General features: G+C 35.6%; 1 protein-coding gene and 1 non-coding gene across 2 annotated transcripts in view; both read left to right on the plus strand.

Moving 5' to 3' along the window:
• LOC108464026 (protein SHOOT GRAVITROPISM 6-like) overlaps positions 1 to 19,682 on the plus strand; it is a 26,214-nt gene extending 6,532 nt beyond the window's left edge. The window contains exon 13 of the mRNA XM_053018635.1: positions 19,503 to 19,682. Coding sequence (XP_052874595.1) covers positions 19,503 to 19,682 — 180 coding nt within the window. The remainder of the gene's footprint in view (positions 1 to 19,502) is intronic.
• Positions 14,432 to 14,538, plus strand: LOC128281138 (small nucleolar RNA R71). The gene has a single exon (XR_008271350.1). It is a non-coding gene; the product is annotated as a small nucleolar RNA R71 (small nucleolar RNA).
• Positions 19,683 to 19,689: the final 7 nt, after the last annotated feature.

Here is a 19,689-nt window from a genome sequence, read left to right on the forward strand (position 1 = left end):
GTTAATAACCAAATGACAAAATGCCCCTCATTACTAAACTTTCAAAAATTCCTTCCATGTCCTAATTTTGTCCATGAACTTAAAATTGGTCAAATTACCATTTAAGATCTCCTAATTAATATTCCAAAATAATTTCATACTAAAAACTTCTAGAATGCAAGTTTTGCAAATTATTCGATTTAGTCTCTAACCTCAACTTAAGCACTTTATGCATAGAATTTTATCACGAAATTTTCGCACAATCATGTAATCATACCAAGAACCTCAAAATAATAATAAAATAAATTTTTTTTCTACCCCGGATTTGTGGTTTCGCAACCACTATTCCGTTTAGGCCCTATTTTGGAATGTTACATTTCTCCCCCCCTTTAGGGATTTTCGTCCCGAAAATCTTACCTGTGAAGAGATATGGGTACTGTTTTCACATAGCCTCTTCGGGTTCCCATGTAGCCTCGTCTACCCCATTTCTATTCCATAGTACTTTCACAAGTACAATACTTTTGTTCCTTAATTGCTTTACCTCTCGAGCTAGAATCTTTACCGGTTCTTCACCGTAAGTCATGTCTGGCTGAATCTCAATCTCTGTCTGAGAAATCACATGTGACGGATCTGAACGATAACGACGTAGCATAGACACATGAAATACATTATGAATCTTCTCTAACTCAATCGGCAAAGCTGACCGATATGCTAATGGTCCGACTCTCTCAATCACTTCAAACGGTCCAATAAAACGTGGACTTAGTTTGCCTTTCTTGCCAAATCGAGAACTTTCTTCCACGGAATACTTTCAAAAAACTTTGTCACCAACTTGATATTCGATCTCTTTTCTTTTAAATCGCATCGACTTACACACCGTCAAGTCGCTTTTAAACAATTTCGATAACTTTCACTTTTCTTCTTTCTTTAACTAGATCAACCCAGAATCGGGCTTTCTTTAAGCTCATCAATATAAAGGTGTGCGGCATTTACATCCATACAAAGCTTCATAAGGTGCCATCTTCAAACTTGATCGATAACTATTATTGTAGGCAAACTCTACCAATGGTAAGTATTTTCCCAACTACCTTGAAATTCTAATACACAACATCTAAACATATCTTCAAGTACCGAATAACTCTCTCGATGACCATCGATTCGAGGGTGAAAAGTCGTACTAAAACTCAACTTCGCACCTAAAGCCTCTTGTAACTTCTTCCGAACCGTGAAGTAAATCTTGGATCTCTGCGAAATGATCGATAACGGCACTCCATGTAGTCTAACTATCTCTAAATGTATAACTCGGCCAACTTGTCAAGTGAATAATCCATACAATTGGGATAAAATGAGCCGACTTAGTTAGCTTATCAATCACAACCCATATTGTATCTTTCTTTTTCGATGTTAACGCAATCCGTCACAAAATCCATAGTAACTCGTCCCATTTCCATTCCTAACTAGCACAGTTGCAATAATCCCGAGGTACCGATGTTCGGCCTTTACCTGTTGACAAATCAAGCATCTAGAAATAAACTCTGAAATATATCTTTTCATTCCTACCCACCAATACAATTTCTTCAAATCATTATACATTTTTGTACTGCCTGGATGAATAGATAAAGAACTGCTATGTGCTTCTTGTAAAATCTTCCGAATAAGCTCATCATTCTTTGGTACACAAATTCTGTCTCTAAACATCAAACAACCATCAGAACCAATTCGGAAATCTGATTCTATGCCTGACTCACATTGAACTCTTTTAGCTTGTAACTCATTATCATCTTTTTGAGCTTCAAAAATCTCTTCAAGAAATACCGGTTTAGCTCTAAATTCAGCTAAAATAGAACCATCGTCTGACATGGCTAAATTGGTATTCAAAGCTCGCAATGTAAATAAAAGTTTCCTGCTTAAAGCGTCAGCAACCACATTTGCCTTACCTGGGTGATAATCAATCACTAACTCATAATCTTTAAGCAATTCCAACCATCTTCTTTGCCTTAAATTCAAATCTTTTTGAGTCATCAAGTATTTCAAGCTCTTATGATCGGTAAATATCCGGCACCTTTCACCATACAAATAATGTCTCCAAATCTTCAATGCAAATACAATAGCAGCTAGCTCTAAATCATGTGTCGGATAATTTTTCTCATGTGGCTTCAATTGTCTAGAGGCATAAGCAATTACCTTTCCTTCCTGCATGAGTACACAACCGAGCCCATTCAAGGATGCATCATCAGAATCACAAATTCTTTACCCTGCTCGGGTTGTACTAAGATAGGAGCTTCGTCAACAATGCCTTTAACTTGTCAAAACTTTGTTGGCACTTCTCATCCATTCAAACTTAACATCCTTCCGTAGTAGTCTCGTCAATCGGGTAGCTATCATGGAAAATCCTCCACAAATCGCCTATAATATCCAAAGAAGACCAAGAAAACTTCTAACTTCGATATATTTCTAGAGGCTTCCAATCAACAATGGCTGAAATCTTACTCAGATCAACCTTAATACCTTCACTGAGACAATATGTCCAAGAAAACCAACTTCTCGTAACTGAACTCACTTTTGCTTTGAACTTGGCATACAACCGATTATCTCTCGAATTTGTAAAACTGTTCTCAAATGCTCTGCATGCTTAGTCTCATCATGAGAATAAATCAAAATATCATCAATGAACACAACTACAAACTCATCTAAGTATGGTCTAAAAATTCAGTTCATTAAGTCCATGAAAATGGCAGGAGCATTAGTCAAGCCAAATGGCATCACAAGGAACTTATAATGACCATACCTAGTCCGGAAAGCAGTCTTTAGGACATCTGAATCTTTAACTCGCAACTGATAGTATTCGGATCTCAAATCTATCTTGGAAAACACAGTAGCTCCCTTCAATTGATCAAACAAATCATCAATTCTAGGCAATGGATACTTGTTCTTTACTGTTACCTTGTTAAGTTGCCGATAATCTATGCACAATCTCATCGATCCGTCTTTTTTTTTCACAAATAGCACTGTGCACCCCATGGTGAACTCTTGGGTCTTACAAAGCCTTTATCTGTTAATTCCTGAATCGAGCTTTCAATTCTTTCAATTCCAATAGAGCCATTCTATAAGGAGCAATAGAAATGGGCGTGGTACACGGAATCAACTCAATACCAAACTCAACTTCTCTAACAAGAGGCAAACCCGTAATTCTTCCTAAACACATCGGAAACTCACATACCACGTGCATCGATTCAATTTTCAATTCGGATCTTTAGTGTTCAACACAAAAGCAAGATAAGCTTCATACCCTTTTCTCAAGTATTTACGGCGGACATAACAGAAATTATGGAAATGAACTATCGACTCTTCTGAATTAACCCGAAGAATTTCACCATTTTCACACTTCAACTCAATAAATTTCTTTCCACAATTCACTATCACATCATGTGTAGTCAACCAATCCATACCAAGAATCACATCAAACTCATCAAATGGCAATAGCATGAGATCGGCCGGAAAACAGTAGCCTCTAATCATTAAAAGATAATTTCTACATACTTTATCTACTAATACATGCTTACCTAATGGATTCGATACTTTAATCACAAATTCTGTAGAGTCTATAGGCATACTTATACTAGGCATCAATTTCATACAAACATAAGAATAAGTCGAACCCGGATCAATCAGAGCAATGACATTAATATCATGTAGAGAAAATGTACCCGTAATCACACCGGGGGAGGATGCCTCTTCGCGTGCACGAATAGCATAAGTCCTTGCAGGGCTCTAACATCTAGTCTCACAACCAATCTCTAGAGGTACCTCATTTTGCTCCTACTCCCGGTTGCCTCGGTGATCGCCTCTAGTAGGAGCATTTAGGATCTAGTACTCGTGTTACCTCTCGACTAGCCACTTCGGACATTCTCGTACAAAATGATCTGGAGCACCACATTTATAGCAAACATTTTCGCCTTGCCTGACAAGGACCATAATGGAGGCTACCACACCGTGGACACCCTGATCTACCCTGTCTGACATTACCTACACTCATAGTCGAGGTGGTCTGAGCCTTCGGATCCTTAAATCTGCTACCTCTATTCGACTAGATTGCCTCACGAAAAGCTAGATCCGTAGAAAACTCTTTGGGCCTCTTGGATGTAGCCTGAAATGATCTACTCATCTGTCTCTTCTTTGTATCTTGTGTCTCTGTCTCAACTTTACCTTTTCTTTTTAATAGCTCCTTTGCCTTACAGGCTCTCTCAACTAAAATAACGAACTCTTTTATTTCTAGGACACCCACTGACAGTCGGATATCATCATTTAACCCATCCTCAAAACTTTTACACATGATAGCCTCTGTGGACATACATACTTGAGCATATTTACTGAGCCTGACAAATTCACGCTCATAATCGGTCACCGTCATATTGCCTTGTTTCAATTCCAGGAATTCCTTTCTCTTCTGGTCAATAAACCTCTGACTGATGTACTTTTTACGAAATTCTTCCTGAAAGAAATCCCAAGTGACCCTCTCTTTCGGTACAACTGATATAAGTGTCTTCCACCAGTAGTAGGCTGAGTCTCTAAGAAGTGATACTACACATTTCATACATTCCTCGGGTGTACAAGATAATTCGTCAAAGACTCGATAGTATTTTCTAACCAAAATTCGCTTCTTTCGCATCATCATCTTTTGTTGCTCGGAACTCTTCGCCCTTGTTTCTGATTCTATCAATCGGTGGTTTTCTCTTACCACTTGCACTGTGGATCGGAGAAGCTTGAGCTACATGGGTAGCCCGAGAATCATGAGGGGTGGAGGTCTAATCACGGATTCGTGCGAACGAACTCGGCAAACAAATCATTCAAAGCTCGGAAGAGAGCTTCTCGAGTCACTCCTCCCTGATCAACTATTACTGGCCTATTCTCAGATGGCGCTGCCCCTTCTATAGAAGCAGGTGCATTACTTTCTACATCATCATCACCAGCTCGCCCGGGATCCATTACTATAAAACAAAATATTTAAAAAAAAATCGTCAGGAGTCGACACACTATCAAAATACAAGTATGGCATGTATAGCTAGACTTTTTCTCACACTAACTGTTCCGAGAACCGACTAAACCTGCTCTAATACCAATAAATGTAACACTCCTTACCCGAGACTATTGCCAGAATACGGCATGAGGCATTACTAAACTTAATCTATCACTTAAATAGTTTTAAATTGTATATTTAAGCTTTTCGGAATGTGCTGCCATTCTGCGTCATAGTCGCCTAAAAATTCATATCTTGAGTTCCAAAACTCAAAATTTAGATCCGTAAATTTTTCCTGAAACTAGACTCATATATCTATCAACTAATTTTTTTTCTAGAATTTTTGACTTGGCCAATTAGTACAGTTTATTAGTTAAAGTTTCCTCTATTTCAAAACTTGACTACACTAACCTCTTCTTACTACGAACCATGTTTCTTCCTGTACAAAATTCATATCACTAAGCCGTTTGTTTCTATTAAAACTAGACTCAACAAGTATTATAACCATATAAAGTATACCTTCTAATTACTTTTGTACAATTTATGGTGAATTTCCAAAGTTGAAATAGGAGATCTAGAAATCGCTCTGACCCTATTTCACTAAAACTCAGATATATCATAAAATATAATACCTTTACCTGTTTTTCTTATTCCATAAGAAAATAGACATAATAAGCTTTAATTTCATATATTATTAATCTTAAAACTATGTTTCTAAAGTTTTTAGTGATTTTTCAAAGTTACATCAATTCATTACTTGAATCTGCTTTTAGGTTACTTTCACATTTTTCATAATTTTCATGTGATAATCACCATTCAATCATACATATTAATAAACATGCATATCATCGGCCATTTTATTAGCTAATCACTAGCAAGTATTTACACATCATTCATTGTTCATATTATACCAAAAGTAGCTAAGTTTCTATACATGCCATACACAAAACAAAACGTCTAATTATACCGAGTTATTTCTTTGATAGTGTGATCGGCCTCCGACGTTTCCTTCGATCCCCGAGTGGCTAGATAAGTACTATAAGAAGAATAAAATAAAGATATTAAGCACTAGGCTTAGTAAGCTTACAAGCAAATAAATCACAACATTCAACATAATGGATAATATCATCTAACATCATAAATTTCTTTACTTCTCAATTTCTATCTTCTTCTTTTTTCCCTTACCTTCTTTCTTACCTGACCTTTCCTTTTTCATAAATATAATCTACTTTTCCTTTGCTGTTAATTCACTGTAATTTAACTCGTATCCTGACCCGTTGAACCACTCAGAATACTAAGGATACTAGGTCGTTCTGTTTATCAATATCTCGCCAATGCCATGTCTTTGACATGGACTTACATGAATTATTCTGCTCCAATGCCATATATAATATGGACTTACATGGCTCAATCCTGTCTCCAAAGCCATATTTCTAATATGGACTTACATGGCTCATTTCATTACATCTGTCAACCCTAATATCCTAACATTCCTAGGGTTCAACCGGGGCTTTCTAACACTTTTCCTCTGTCACTTCACCTTAAATTCGACTTTAAATATTCTCAAAAAAATAAGTATACAAATGCTGGAAATTGACAATAATAATGTAAAATAAAAGAATATTGCATTTATTTACTGTAAACTTACCTCGATACAAAATGTGACTAAACTTTACAATTTAGTCCTTTACTTTTTCTTTTCCCCGATCTACTCCCGAATTTCGTTCTTCTTGATCTATAATAGCAAATTTAGCTTATTTAATATCAACATTTACCAAAACAACCCTTTACTCAAACTTTGGAAAAATTACATTTTTGCCCCTAAACTTTCACATATTTGCACTTTTTCCCCAAGGCTCGTAAATTAAACTTCATCCTATTTTCTTATGTTTATGACATGCTGATCATTTTTCCCTTCTATGACAACATCAAATTCACACACTAACATGTACTTATGACTATTAGGTATTTTTACCGATTAAGCCTTTTTACTCGTTTTCACTTAAAACCAAGTAGCACAAGTTGTCTAACATAATTTAAAACCTCATATTCCATCATAAAACATCAAAATACACAAATTTCACCTATGGGTATTTTTCCAAATTTGATTCCTAACTTAAATTATTGCTAGCATAAGCTTTATCGAGCTACCGGGACTTCAAAAACATAAAGATCATTAAAAACGGGGCTTGAAATCACTTACTATGAAGCTTGAAAGTTGAAGAAACCCCAGCTATGGAGAGAGGTAAGGTTCGGCTGGTAACTTGAAGAAGATGATACAATTTTATCATATTTTTACCTTTTTATTAATGTTAATAACCAAATGACCAAAATGCCCCTCATTACTAAACTTTCAAAAATTCCTTCCATGTCCTAATTTTGTCCATGAACTTAAAATTGGTCAAATTACCATTTAAGATCTCTTAATTAATATTCCAAAATAATTTCATACTAAAAACTTCTAGAATGCAAGTTTTACAAATTATTCAATTTAGTCCCTAACCTCAACTTAACCACTTTATGCATAGAATTTTATCACGAAATTTTCGTACAATCATGTAATCATACCATGAACCTCAAAATAATAATAAAATAATTTTTTTTTTCTACCCCAGATTTGTGGTTTCGCAACCACTATTCCGTTTAGGCCCTATTTCGGAATGTTACAGCTCAGGTCGTGTGCAATACTGAGTTGGTTCTTAGTCGACACAGCCATGACACACGGGTGCTTGGTCTACCCGTGTGTGACACACGGGGATGTGGATAACCCCTGTGGAAGTGCATAGGCCATGTGAAACACTGATTTAAGGCCAATTTATCCATTTTTGGCCCGTTTCTTGCTCTTTTTGCTATCCTAAGCTCTCCTGAGTATAAAAAATAAAATTAAAGGATTAGGAGCATCGAATGCATTAAAACCAAGGAGAAATCATTCATAAATATGCCAAGCATGGGGTAAAAATATGTATAAATTACGGTTTATCAAGTATCCCCACACTTAAGCATTTGCTTGTCCTCAAGCAAAATCCTCAACTCACAATCAAAATAAATTCTTCTCAACTTATAATGTTTCAAAATAACCCACAAGCAGTCATACATTGAAAATTTAACTAAAAGAACATTAAAGTTTCAAATAGTCAAAGTTGAGCATTTTAATCATAAATTATAGGCATATCCGTTTATCTAAGTAATTATCTTTAATTCCAAATTGACAATGGTTGACATCTTCACTAAAGATTCACTCAAATCACTTAATAAGTTTAAGGTTCAATGATTAAGCACTCATTAGTCAAACATGAAAGGTTATTACCATAAGCTTGCATGAAAATTAAATCTCCGCCACTATAAATGAGATGATACATAAATCAAAAGGTCTTTGAAGGGTTGTAACGGGGCTTTGGGTTAAGGTGTGGATAAAGGCTGAAAAAGAAACGGTTAGAATCGAGATTAACTTGATAAATTACCTAACTGGGAAAATAACTAACATCAATTGAATAAACATGAGCTTCATTTCAGAATATGAAATTAAATACTTAAGCTCAAAAATAAAGAATTACTACCAATTTTTTTCAAAATAAGAATAAATAATTGTATAAGAGAAAATTATAAGATTCGAATGAAAGAAACTAGTTATGTAACATCCCGAAATAGGGCCTAAACGGAACAGTGGTTGCGAAACCACAAATCCGAGGTAGAATGTAACGGCCTAATTTTCAGTGGTGTCAAAAATGGTGATTTGAGATCACTAAATCGGACAAATAAGATTGAACAAGATAGTAACTTAATATTTATGAGTCAAGTAAGAATTTAGAAGAATTTGTGAAATGGTGAAATTAGTGAATTAAAATAATTTATTAGGTCGACGGGTCAAAACGAGGTATCGAGACCTCGAATTTAAAATCGAGCTATAAATATTTTTATAAATATTTATGAAGTGTCATTGAGTTAGTATTAAAGTTTCGTTAGAAAATTTTGATGTTTGGATAGCTAATTAATTAAAAAGGACTAAATCGAAAATAGCTCAAAATTTGTTAAATTGTGAGTAAATAGCTTAAGTATTTAAAAGATGGATTTAAAGAGCAATTAGACCCAAAGGTTAATGGCTGGACGGTTTGGGTATGAAATAAGCAAGAAAACAATGTGAACAAGGGACAAAATTGGAATTAGCATAAAAGTTAATAGTTAAAAAATGATGTAATTGAAAATCTAGACATTTCTTCATCTTTCTCAGCCGAAACGCCGTAGCAGGTCTCCTATGCTGGTTTTTCATATTTTTGCACCATGTAAGTTCAATTTTACTATTTCTTAGTAATTTTATGTTTTTGTGACTTTTACAATTAGGTCCAATCATCTAATTCATTAGTTTTTGATTTGGTGGGTGAAATTGGAAGTTACCTTGGCTGAGTAAGGGTAGTTTATGATGAATTATTATGAAATTGAAGTTCTAATTTCATATTAAGGTTGTTTTATTAAGTCATTTTGATAGAAAATGGTATTTAGGACCTAATTGTGAGCAAAATTGTAAATTATATGTTGGTGTTGAAATTCAGAATATCAAAGGCTGTGAAATAGTTTATAATGATAAAATAAAAGTGTTAATTTAGAAAAATTAGTTCAATTGATGGGTGAATTGAGCAGGACTAAATTGTAAAACTGTAAATTTTGGGGTAAAAGTGCAATTTCGAATTTTGAACAGCATAAATTGTGAAGTGAAATAGAAATCAAATAAATGCTAATGAGTAGAAATATTTTATATTATAGATCAAGAATCCAAAGAAGAACGAGGAAAAGAAAAAGTAAAGGACTAAATTGTAAGGTTTAGTCACATTTTGTATCAAGGTAAGTTTACAGTAAATAAATGCAATATTCTTTTATTTTACATTATTATTGTTAATTTCCAGCATTTATATATTATGTTAAATATTTAAAGTCGAATTTAAGGTGAAGTGACAGAGGAAAAGTGTTAGAAAGCCCTGTTGAACCCTAGGAATGTTAGGATATTAGGGTTGACAGATGTAATGTAAATGAGCCATGTAAGTCCATATTAGAAATATGGCTTTGGAGACAGGATTGAGCCATGTAAGTCCATATTATATATGGCATTGGAGACAGGAATAATTCATGTAAGTCCATGTCAAAGACATGGCATTGGCGAGATATTGATAAACAGAAACGACCTAGTATCCTTAGTATTCGAGTGGTTCAACGAATCGATACGAGTTAAATTACAGTGATTAACAGCAAAGGAAAAGTAGATTATATTTATGAAAAAGGAAAGGTCAGGTAAGAAAGAAGGTAAGGGAAAAAAGAAGAAGATAGAAATTGAGAAGTAAAGAAATTTATGATGTTAGATGATATTATCCATTATGTTGAATGTTGTGATTTATTTGCTTGTAAGCTTACTAAGCCTAGTGCTTAGTAATTCACCATAAATTGTACAAAAGTAATTAGAAGGTATACTTTATATGGTTATAATACTTGTTGAGTCTAGTTTTAATAGAAACAAACGGCTTAGTGATATGAATTTTGTACAGAAGAAACATGGTTCGTAGTAAGAAGAGGTCGGTCAATGAGTTTTGAAACAGGGAAACTTTAACTAATAAACTGTACTAATTGGCTAAGTCAAAAATTCTAGAAAAAAATTAGTAGATATATATATGAGTCTAGTTTCATGAAAAATTTACGGATCTTAATTTCGATTTTTGAAACTCGAGAAATGAATTTTTAAGTAACCATGACGCAGAAAAACAGTTTATTCCGAAAATTAAAATAAGTGATTTAGAGTTGTTTAAAAGGTAAGATAAGTTTAGTAACACCTCAAGCTTGACTCCGGTGATGGTTTCGGCGTGGGGGTGTTACAAGTTAGGAAATTAACCAAATCAAATCTCGACAAAAAAGGACTCAATAAATTAGGAAAATTCTTAACGAATAAAAAAGTATGATAGGGGTAAAAATTTAGGGTAAATTTAAAAAAAAACAGTTTGTTAAGCTCAAAGGGGTTCACTAAGGGTCAATTATGAGGGTAGGCTTTTTATGGGGTAAATGGGTTAAAACCTAAGTGTCTTTATCATTTTAATATATCAAATCAAATGTGTGGTCTCGACATGTATAATCGATACAAGTTCTAGAATAACAAACCAATGTTGACACACTCAAAACCAATAAAATTAGTGAGCAAGAAAGATATAAGCTCCAAAAGGCTCAAAATCTCACGAAAATTATAGGTATTTGATGTCAATCCTGTAAATTCAAAACTTCAAGATAATACCTCAATTCAGGGAAACAACCTAGCGATTTTAATTCTCAAAAATTTCAACTTATCATACTCGACTCTCTAATGTCTTAAAGTTTAAACAATCAATGCATAATTACCTATAGTTTAATTCAAAACATATCAATAAAAATCATAGATCAATCAAAATTTATTCCAATTAATGATATGAGACAAATATTTGAGAACAAAATAAAAATTCAGGGATTTTCTAATAATCACATAGATAACCTCCCCACACTTAAGATGTGCATTGTCCTCAATGTACAAAGATAGTTAACAACAGTATAAGCATAATATCAGAAGAGAATGAGAGAAGCGAAACTGCCCTGAATAGTTGGATGAGAACCTTGGAGTAGCGAGAGCAAGAATTATAGAGAAAACCGAATAAAAGGCATGATTTTAAGGTACTAATAAGCAAATAAACACCACTATAGAAGAGAATTAAGGGATAATTTAATAACAATCATAAAGATAAGCAGGGTTTAAAAATATAAAACATAAATCTTCAAAAATAAATAAAGGAAAATAAAATTAAAAATAAAAATAAAAATAATAAAAAGGACTCAAAGGTCCTCATCATCAGAGTCGTGGGCCGGTGGCGCTGGTGGAAAGGGAAAAAGAAAGAGAAAGAAAGGGAAGAAATGAGGGGGAAGTCGTGGTGGAGGCTACTAATTGGGGAAGGTTGGGGAATAAGACAAGGGAAAAACATTAGGGTTTGGGGTGGGGTTTAAAAAAGGGCACGACAGTGTGAGGCATGTGTTTGGCTACACGGCCATGCCACACATCCGTGTAGCTAGTGCCCAGCCCGTGTTTATCTCAAAATTTGAATGTATAATCGTCACACGGCCTGTGGACACACCCGTGTGGTCAGGCCGTGTGGTGCACTGACTTATTTAAAATTTTAAAACTTAGCTCCAGATTTCACACAGCCTTGGACACGCCCGTGTAGATTGAATTTATGGCCGTGTAGCTCGATACTTGGGAAATTTTTAGCTCTGTTTCCAAACGGCAAAGGATATGCCCGTGTGTCCAGTCCGTGTAGGCGACTGTACCTGCACAAAAATACTAAAAATAGCTAAAATAAACTAGTTAGTGGTGTTAGTGCTTGGGTTGCCTCCCGAGAAGTACTTATTTAGAGTCTAAACTCGACTTACCTCTCATTCGCATGATTACGGTGGATTGAGGAGTTGAAACTCCTCACTTCTGCTATCAATTTTATCAAAATAAGGTCTGAGTCGAGTATTATTTACCTTAAAAGTTTTAAATTTAGTATGTGTTACCTCAACTGTACCATGTGGGAAGATGTTCATTACCGTGAAGGGAGTCGCTTCGTCTGCATTGTGCTCTAAAGTATCAAATCGGGGGTCCTTTTTATCTAACAATATTTTATCCCCAACATTAATTCGCTTTGTTTCATCCTTACGCTCATTGTGGTGTCGCTTTGATTTTTCATGTGTTTTTGGTTTCTCCTTGACATTTGTTCGCCATTCGTCTAATTCATCGATTTGAAGCTTTCGATCTTTATGAGTCGATCTATTTTTGTGGCATGGATTAGAATAAGGCTCTACCACACTCTTCCTAGGGGACTCCTGCAAAGAAGTTTGAGTTGTAATATTATTTAAATTAACCGAACGTAAACTATCATCTCGATTACTAGATATTTTAGTAGAATCATAAGCTTGGAGAGTAATCGTGTCATTGCCTATACGAAATATCAATTCATTTGTGCCAACATCTATGATAGTTCTAGTAGTTGCTAAAAAGGGTCTTCCTAAGATTAAAGGCACGTCACTATCCTCTTCCATGTCTAGAACAACAAAATCAATTGGAAATATAAATTTATCGATTTTAACAAGCACGTCTTCAATAATACCTCTAGGAAATCTAATTGTTTTATCTGCCAATTGAATGCTCATCCTAGTTTGTTTGGGTTTCCCAAGACCTAGTTGTTTAAACATTTTATAGGGCATGCCATTAATACTTGCCCCTAAATCAGCCAAAGCATTTTTAACATTTAAACTACCAATTAAACAAGGAATCGTAAAACTCCCTAGATCTTTCAACTTGTTGGGTAGCTTATTCTATAGAATGGCTAAGCAAACTGCGCTCAACTCCACATACGACGCCTCATCTAACTTTCACTTATTTGCTAAAAACTCCTTTAAAAATTTAACTGCATTCGGCATCTACAAAATAGCTTCAATAAACGGTAAGTTAATATGTAATTTCTTTAATAATTTAAGGAGTTTACCAAATTGTTCGTCCGTGTGGTCTTTCCTTGCCGCACTGGGGTGGCACACGAGGTTTATATTCCTTACTTATCGGTTTTGCTCACTGTGGTCTACCTCATCCTTACATTTGCTTACCACAATTTCTTGCCTCGGTTCCGGTTCAGGTTCAACTAACCCTTCTTCATCTCGAACAGTAATTGCATTAAACTGTTCCCTTGGGTTAGTTTCAGTATTACTCGGCAAGCTACCTTGTGGTCGTTCGAAAATCAACTTAGCAAGATGTCCTATTTGAGTTTCGAGTCCTTAAATCAATGCTTGTTAATTTTTAAGAGCTGTCTCAATATTCTGTAAACGAGTTTCTGACACTAAGATGAATTTTGTTAGTATCTCCTCAAGGTTCGGCTTCTTTCCTGTTGGTAAGGTGGTTGTTAAAAACTTGGGGGATGTTGTGCCCTTAGATTTTCTTGACCACCACACGAGAAATTGAGATGGTTCCTCCAACCTGCATTATAAGTGTTACTGTATGGGTTATTTTGAGGTCTAGAATTATTATTACCCATATATTGAACTTGTTCCTTCTCGGTGCTAGGGTTGAAGGTTGGATAATCTGTGTGTACTACTCCTCCACTTGAATCACACCTCATTACTAGATATACCTGAGTAGAACCATACAAAGCGTCAATCTTCTTATTTAAAAATTCTACCTGGTTAGATAGCATAGTAACTGCATCGAGGTTGAAAACACCAACTACTTTCGTAGGCTTCGTTCTCATGACTTGCCACTGATAGTTATTCAGTGACATCTCTTCAATAAATTCATAAGCCTCTTCAGGTGTTTTATTATTTAATGTTCCACTGGCGGCTGCATTGATAAGTTACCTTGTTGAGGGGTTCACACCGTTGTAAAAAGTCTGAACCTGTAACCATAGAGGTAACCCATGGTGAGGGCACCTTCTTAATAGGTCATTGTATCTCTCTCATGCATCATAAAGAGTTTTTAAATCCATCTGCACAAAAGAAGAAATATCATTCCTTCATTTAGCCGTTTTAGCCAGTGAAAAATATTTTAGTACAAAATTTTCGGTCATTTGTTCCCAAGTTGTGATTGACCCTCGAGGTAACGAGTTCAACCATTGTTTAGCTTTGTTCCACAATGAGAACGGGAACAACCGAAGGTGAACGAAATCGTCAAAAAGGCCATTGATCTTAAAACTGTCGCAGAATTCCAGAAAATTTACTAAATGAGTGTTCGGATCCTCATCTTGCAAACCATTAAACTGAACAAACTGTTGTATCATTTGAATCGTGTTAGGTTTCAATTCAAAATTATTTGCAGCAACAGCAAGTCTAACTATACTCGATCCAGTTCCCGTTAAAGTAGGTTTAGTATAATCATACATAGTACGAGGAGCAGAATTTTGATCTACTGGATTTGCCGTAACCACAGGAAGTAGCGGATTATTCTGATTTTCAACCATCTCCTCGGTTATAGTATGGATATCGTCCTCTTGCCCTTTCTCTATGTATTGTAGGCTTTGCCTTATTTCTCTTCCGTTTTTGCGAGCTGTGCTTTCGATCTCACTATAAAAAAGTAGAGGTCCTAACGGGTTTCTTCTAGTCATAAACTATAAAAACCTGCCAGAAGTAAATAAAAGAAAATTTAGTAATTTAAGCAAAAATAAAATTAAATTGCAATAAAAAATAAAAAATGGCTAAAGTAATAAAAATTAAGTGTTCCTAATATCTTAGTCCTCGGCAATGGCGCCAAAAACTTGATGGTCGTTAAACTAACTAAAAATTTGACTTAAGGCAAGCGCACCTATCGAACAGTAGTATAGTCCTAGTGAGACCGGAAATATTGTATCCACGAGGACTAAAAGTACTAGTAATTACTATCTTTTTATTATCTAGCCTAAGAATTAAAGTGTATTTTTAACCTAAAACTAATTATCAAATTAACTAAGATTACGACAAAGATGAAGTTTGGAAAATACTTTAGGAAAAACCGATGGAGAAGACAATACCCAAGGAAGAATCCACCTAGACTTCACTTATTACTTCTGAATTAGACAATTTATTCATTTAACTTAATCCGTAGAAATCCCTAATTTATGTTAATATCTCTCTCGAGATTAAGAACAGCTGACTTTAGGTTGATTAATTGAAATCTCTTTCTAATTAAAACCCCTATTGTCGCATTAACTCGATTTATGGATTCCCTTATTAGATTTGACTCTAATCCGGCAGATTTATGTCGTCCTATCTCTAGGATTGCATTCAACTCCGCTTAATTATGAATGATCTACTCTTAAACAGGGACTTTTGCTCCACTAAATAAATACATCAAAACCTGAATTAATACCCTGGAATATTAAAACAAGAATTTAGAACACACAATTAAGAATAAGAATAAGTCTTTATCATATAATTCAAATAGTAATAAGATTCGTCATAGGGTTTATCTCCCTTAGGTATTTAGGGAGTTTAGTTCATAATAATAATAGAAAACATCTCAAAGTTTGGAAAACAACAAAACATAAAGAAACCCAAAGAACTTCTAGGAAATTGGATGGAAATCTTCAGTCTTGATGTAAATCCTGGCTCCGACGTGATTCCGATGGTTGTTCTTGAGTATTTTCTGCCTCCAACTCTGCGTGTCCCCTCTAATCCTCTTCTAGGGTGTTTATATAGGCTTTAGAATGCTTCAAAACCTTCAAAAGTGTCATTTTTCGAATAGAACTAGGCTTCGTCTCGGTAGAGACACAACCGTGTGCCATGCCCTTGTGAAGGTGCTCAGGCCGTGTGCAATACTAAATAGGTTCTTAGTCGACATGGTCATGACACACGGGCGTGTGGTTTACCTGTGTGTCACATACGGGCGTGTGGATAACCCGTGTAAAAATGCCTAGGTCATGTGAAACACTGATTTAAGCCAAATTTGTCTGCTTTTTGCCCGTTTCTTGCTCTTTTTGCTATCCTAAGCTCTTCTGAGTATAAAGCATGAAATTAAAGGATTAGGAGCATTGAATTCACTAAAACCAAGGAGAAATCATTCATAAATATGCCAAACATGGGGTAAAAAAATATGTATAAATTACGGTTTATCATATGTATGCAGTCTGATATTAAAAGAACCCGCCCATCTAGCCATACACACCACTCCGTCCCCCGATCACACCTCATAAGATCTGTTTGAACTCATCCAACCTAACACACCACATAAGACCAAATAGGCCCATCCAACCCTATACACCATATAAAGTCATCTCGGGTTGCCCGGCAACAATGACTTATCAAAGTGCAGTTGAACTGCCAAATCAATATATATATACGTAGCATGGCCAACATATATGTAATATAGTGCAATGCAGTAAACCGATATATCGGTAATTTATAGCTTAACTGTCAGATTAGATAATGGTACATAGCATAGCTAACGTACGTAAGGTACAATGCGATGCGGTAAAATCGTCATACTGGTATATTGCAGTCTAACTGCCAAATCAGATAAATATACGCAGCAAGGCTGACGTATGTGCTGTATAGTACAGTGCGATAATCCAAAGTACAGACAAATTGCAGTTTGAACTGCCAGATCAGATCATAATCAGACTCCATTATCTTCAAAACCCATTTTAAAATATTTTATGCAGGTGCATGTATGCATACAATCTCACAAAATAGAGGCAAAATATCAGACAGTCAGTCAGAACAGCTATGCACACACACTTAATAGAACAGATTCAGATTCAAATATCTCACATGACAGTCATAGATACACTCAGGTCGAATCTCAGATCAGAATTCTTAACCACCCTAACTAAAGATCAGCCAAGGCTAGCACACAGACAAATACTCGTATCAAAGACACATAGAATCAGAATAGATGACTTAGAACAACACGTCCGTGTGGAAAATGCCTAGGCCGTGTGGGAGGTCAAAAGCCCATGTAAAGAGGGGCACATGACCGTGTAGCAGAGGCACACGTTCGTGTGAAGAGAGGCACACGCCCGTGTGGACTAAGGACCTGACCGTGGGGACAGGCCATGTAACTCTCTGCCCATTTGCACTAAATTTGAGTGCAGGGCTGACACGGCCGTGTGAGGGACTCACACGCCCGTGTGCCCACCAGACACGGCAGTGTGTCCAAAACACACACCCGTGTGAAATCCCTAAATCCTCAAATTAGCCATACGGCCGTGTAGCATCAAATCATTCAAACCCTAATCCCCAAACTCACACGCCCGTGTGCTCGAGGGACAGGGCCATATGAGAAACGATAAAATCCCCAAGTCGGCCACACGGCCGTGTGGCACCCAAATTTCGCCCGAAGCCCTAATTCCCAAAAGCACACGGCCGTGTGAGTCGTCACACACCTGTGTGGTCACGAAACCACCCTAAAACATCGCCAAAAAATGTGTTTTCAGCCACAAAGCACTTCCTGATCCTCGTTAGATCAAAATTATACAAAATCATACACATTCCACGCATAAAATAACGATATCACATCCATAGTCGACTTTTCGCAAAGTCGAATTAAAATTTACAAATAAAATTGAAAAGGTTCGAAACCCACACTTGTTTTGCAATCTACGACATTCTGGCACCGACTTGGCGATGAGGAAACGACTCTTCCGAAATCACACACCACCATTTTCGAAAGTTTGAGAAAAGAAGCAAGAGAAAAAGAAAGGAAAGAAATAAAATCAAATCAAATCAAATCAAAACCAAAACCAAAACAAAAAAAAAATGTGCCTTGAAGAATTAAAATAATATTAAATAAAATAAAAATATAACAATAAACTAAAACTAAATAGAAGAAAATAAATAGCAAAATAAAACTAAAAAGAAAATTCACTCAAAGAGCACACACAATGACTCGAATCTAGAGGCGAATTAACACACAACCAAACCATTAGACCAACAAGCCTATTTTGACACAGACACGCAACTAAGCACAAAAGCAGACCCTTCTCTGTGACCCTAAGCATTAAACTCCAAAACTTCTAATCTCAAAATTTGGGGTGTTACACTCCAAATTAGCCCCCACTTACTAAAAGTAACTGCAATGGATTAACTCATCAATCATAGAATTTTTGGGCTAAAAGAAAAAAACATCAGAATAAGCAGAGAAAAAGAACAATAATATCAGAATCAGAAAACTGACCTGGAGACAAGGCAGATAAGCATAAAGGCAGGTAAGATGAAGAGTTGTGTCACTATCTTCTACAGGTTTATCGATGTTACCATTCAAGTTATCTATATGGTAAAGTGAAATTTAAATTGCATCAGTGGGAAACATAATAGACAAGGGCGTTTTTAATTGCAAATGAGTCCAACAATAACCATGAGAGAAACAGTATAACAAGTGTTGCATTCTTTGAACTTGTTGACCAACTATGAAAGAGCATAAATCCTTTCAAGCGAGGCCTACTAATAAGGTTACATTGCCGTCATTGACTGGAACATTGGTGAAAAAGAATCAAAACTCAAACTAAAATTCACCATAAGATCTAAGGAAGACATTTAATTAAGCATATAACTTGCTGAGAAACAGCTCCATCAAATATACTCCATTTTGATTCATAAGAAATAACTATTATCATTAACCCAAACCCTACATGCTTAAGATGTCAATAAGAAAGACTATTAACTAATTGGATTATCCTAAAAACACTTTATTGTTAGATTAAAACAACCCCCTCCCTAGAAAGTATTCTTTTTAATAAGATTATTTTCTTTATAATAGTAAAAAACAAAGATTCATGTCAAAATATAATGCAGAGAGAACATCAAAGAATATTATCAGAAGAGAGTGTAAATAAATGCCTTGTTTCACTAATTTCCGGAAAGCAAAAAAGTAACAAATATAAGATAACAGGGATTTTTCTCTGCCCCACACTGGCCATTTCCATGGAAGCTAATGGGGACATATTTGGGCAGCAAACCACAGAAAAAAGTTTCCTAAAAAGTTTCCTAAGTATATTGACATTGCCACTACTAGTGCCTGTTCGAGGGGCCAACATGGTGGGACAGAGAAGATTCACTGATTCAGGCCTTTTTTGCTTTATTCAAGCAGGCAAAATATAACTGGATGACTGACCTTACCATGCCTGTCGCATCTACACAAAACTCATCTCCACTTCAAAGTCAACACTTTGTATATGCTCCTCTCCTTAATTGAGTGGCCA

The sequence above is a fragment of the Gossypium arboreum genome, chromosome 9 (assembly GCF_025698485.1).
Source record: "Gossypium arboreum isolate Shixiya-1 chromosome 9, ASM2569848v2, whole genome shotgun sequence".
Classification (NCBI taxonomy): Eukaryota; Viridiplantae; Streptophyta; class Magnoliopsida; order Malvales; family Malvaceae; genus Gossypium; species Gossypium arboreum.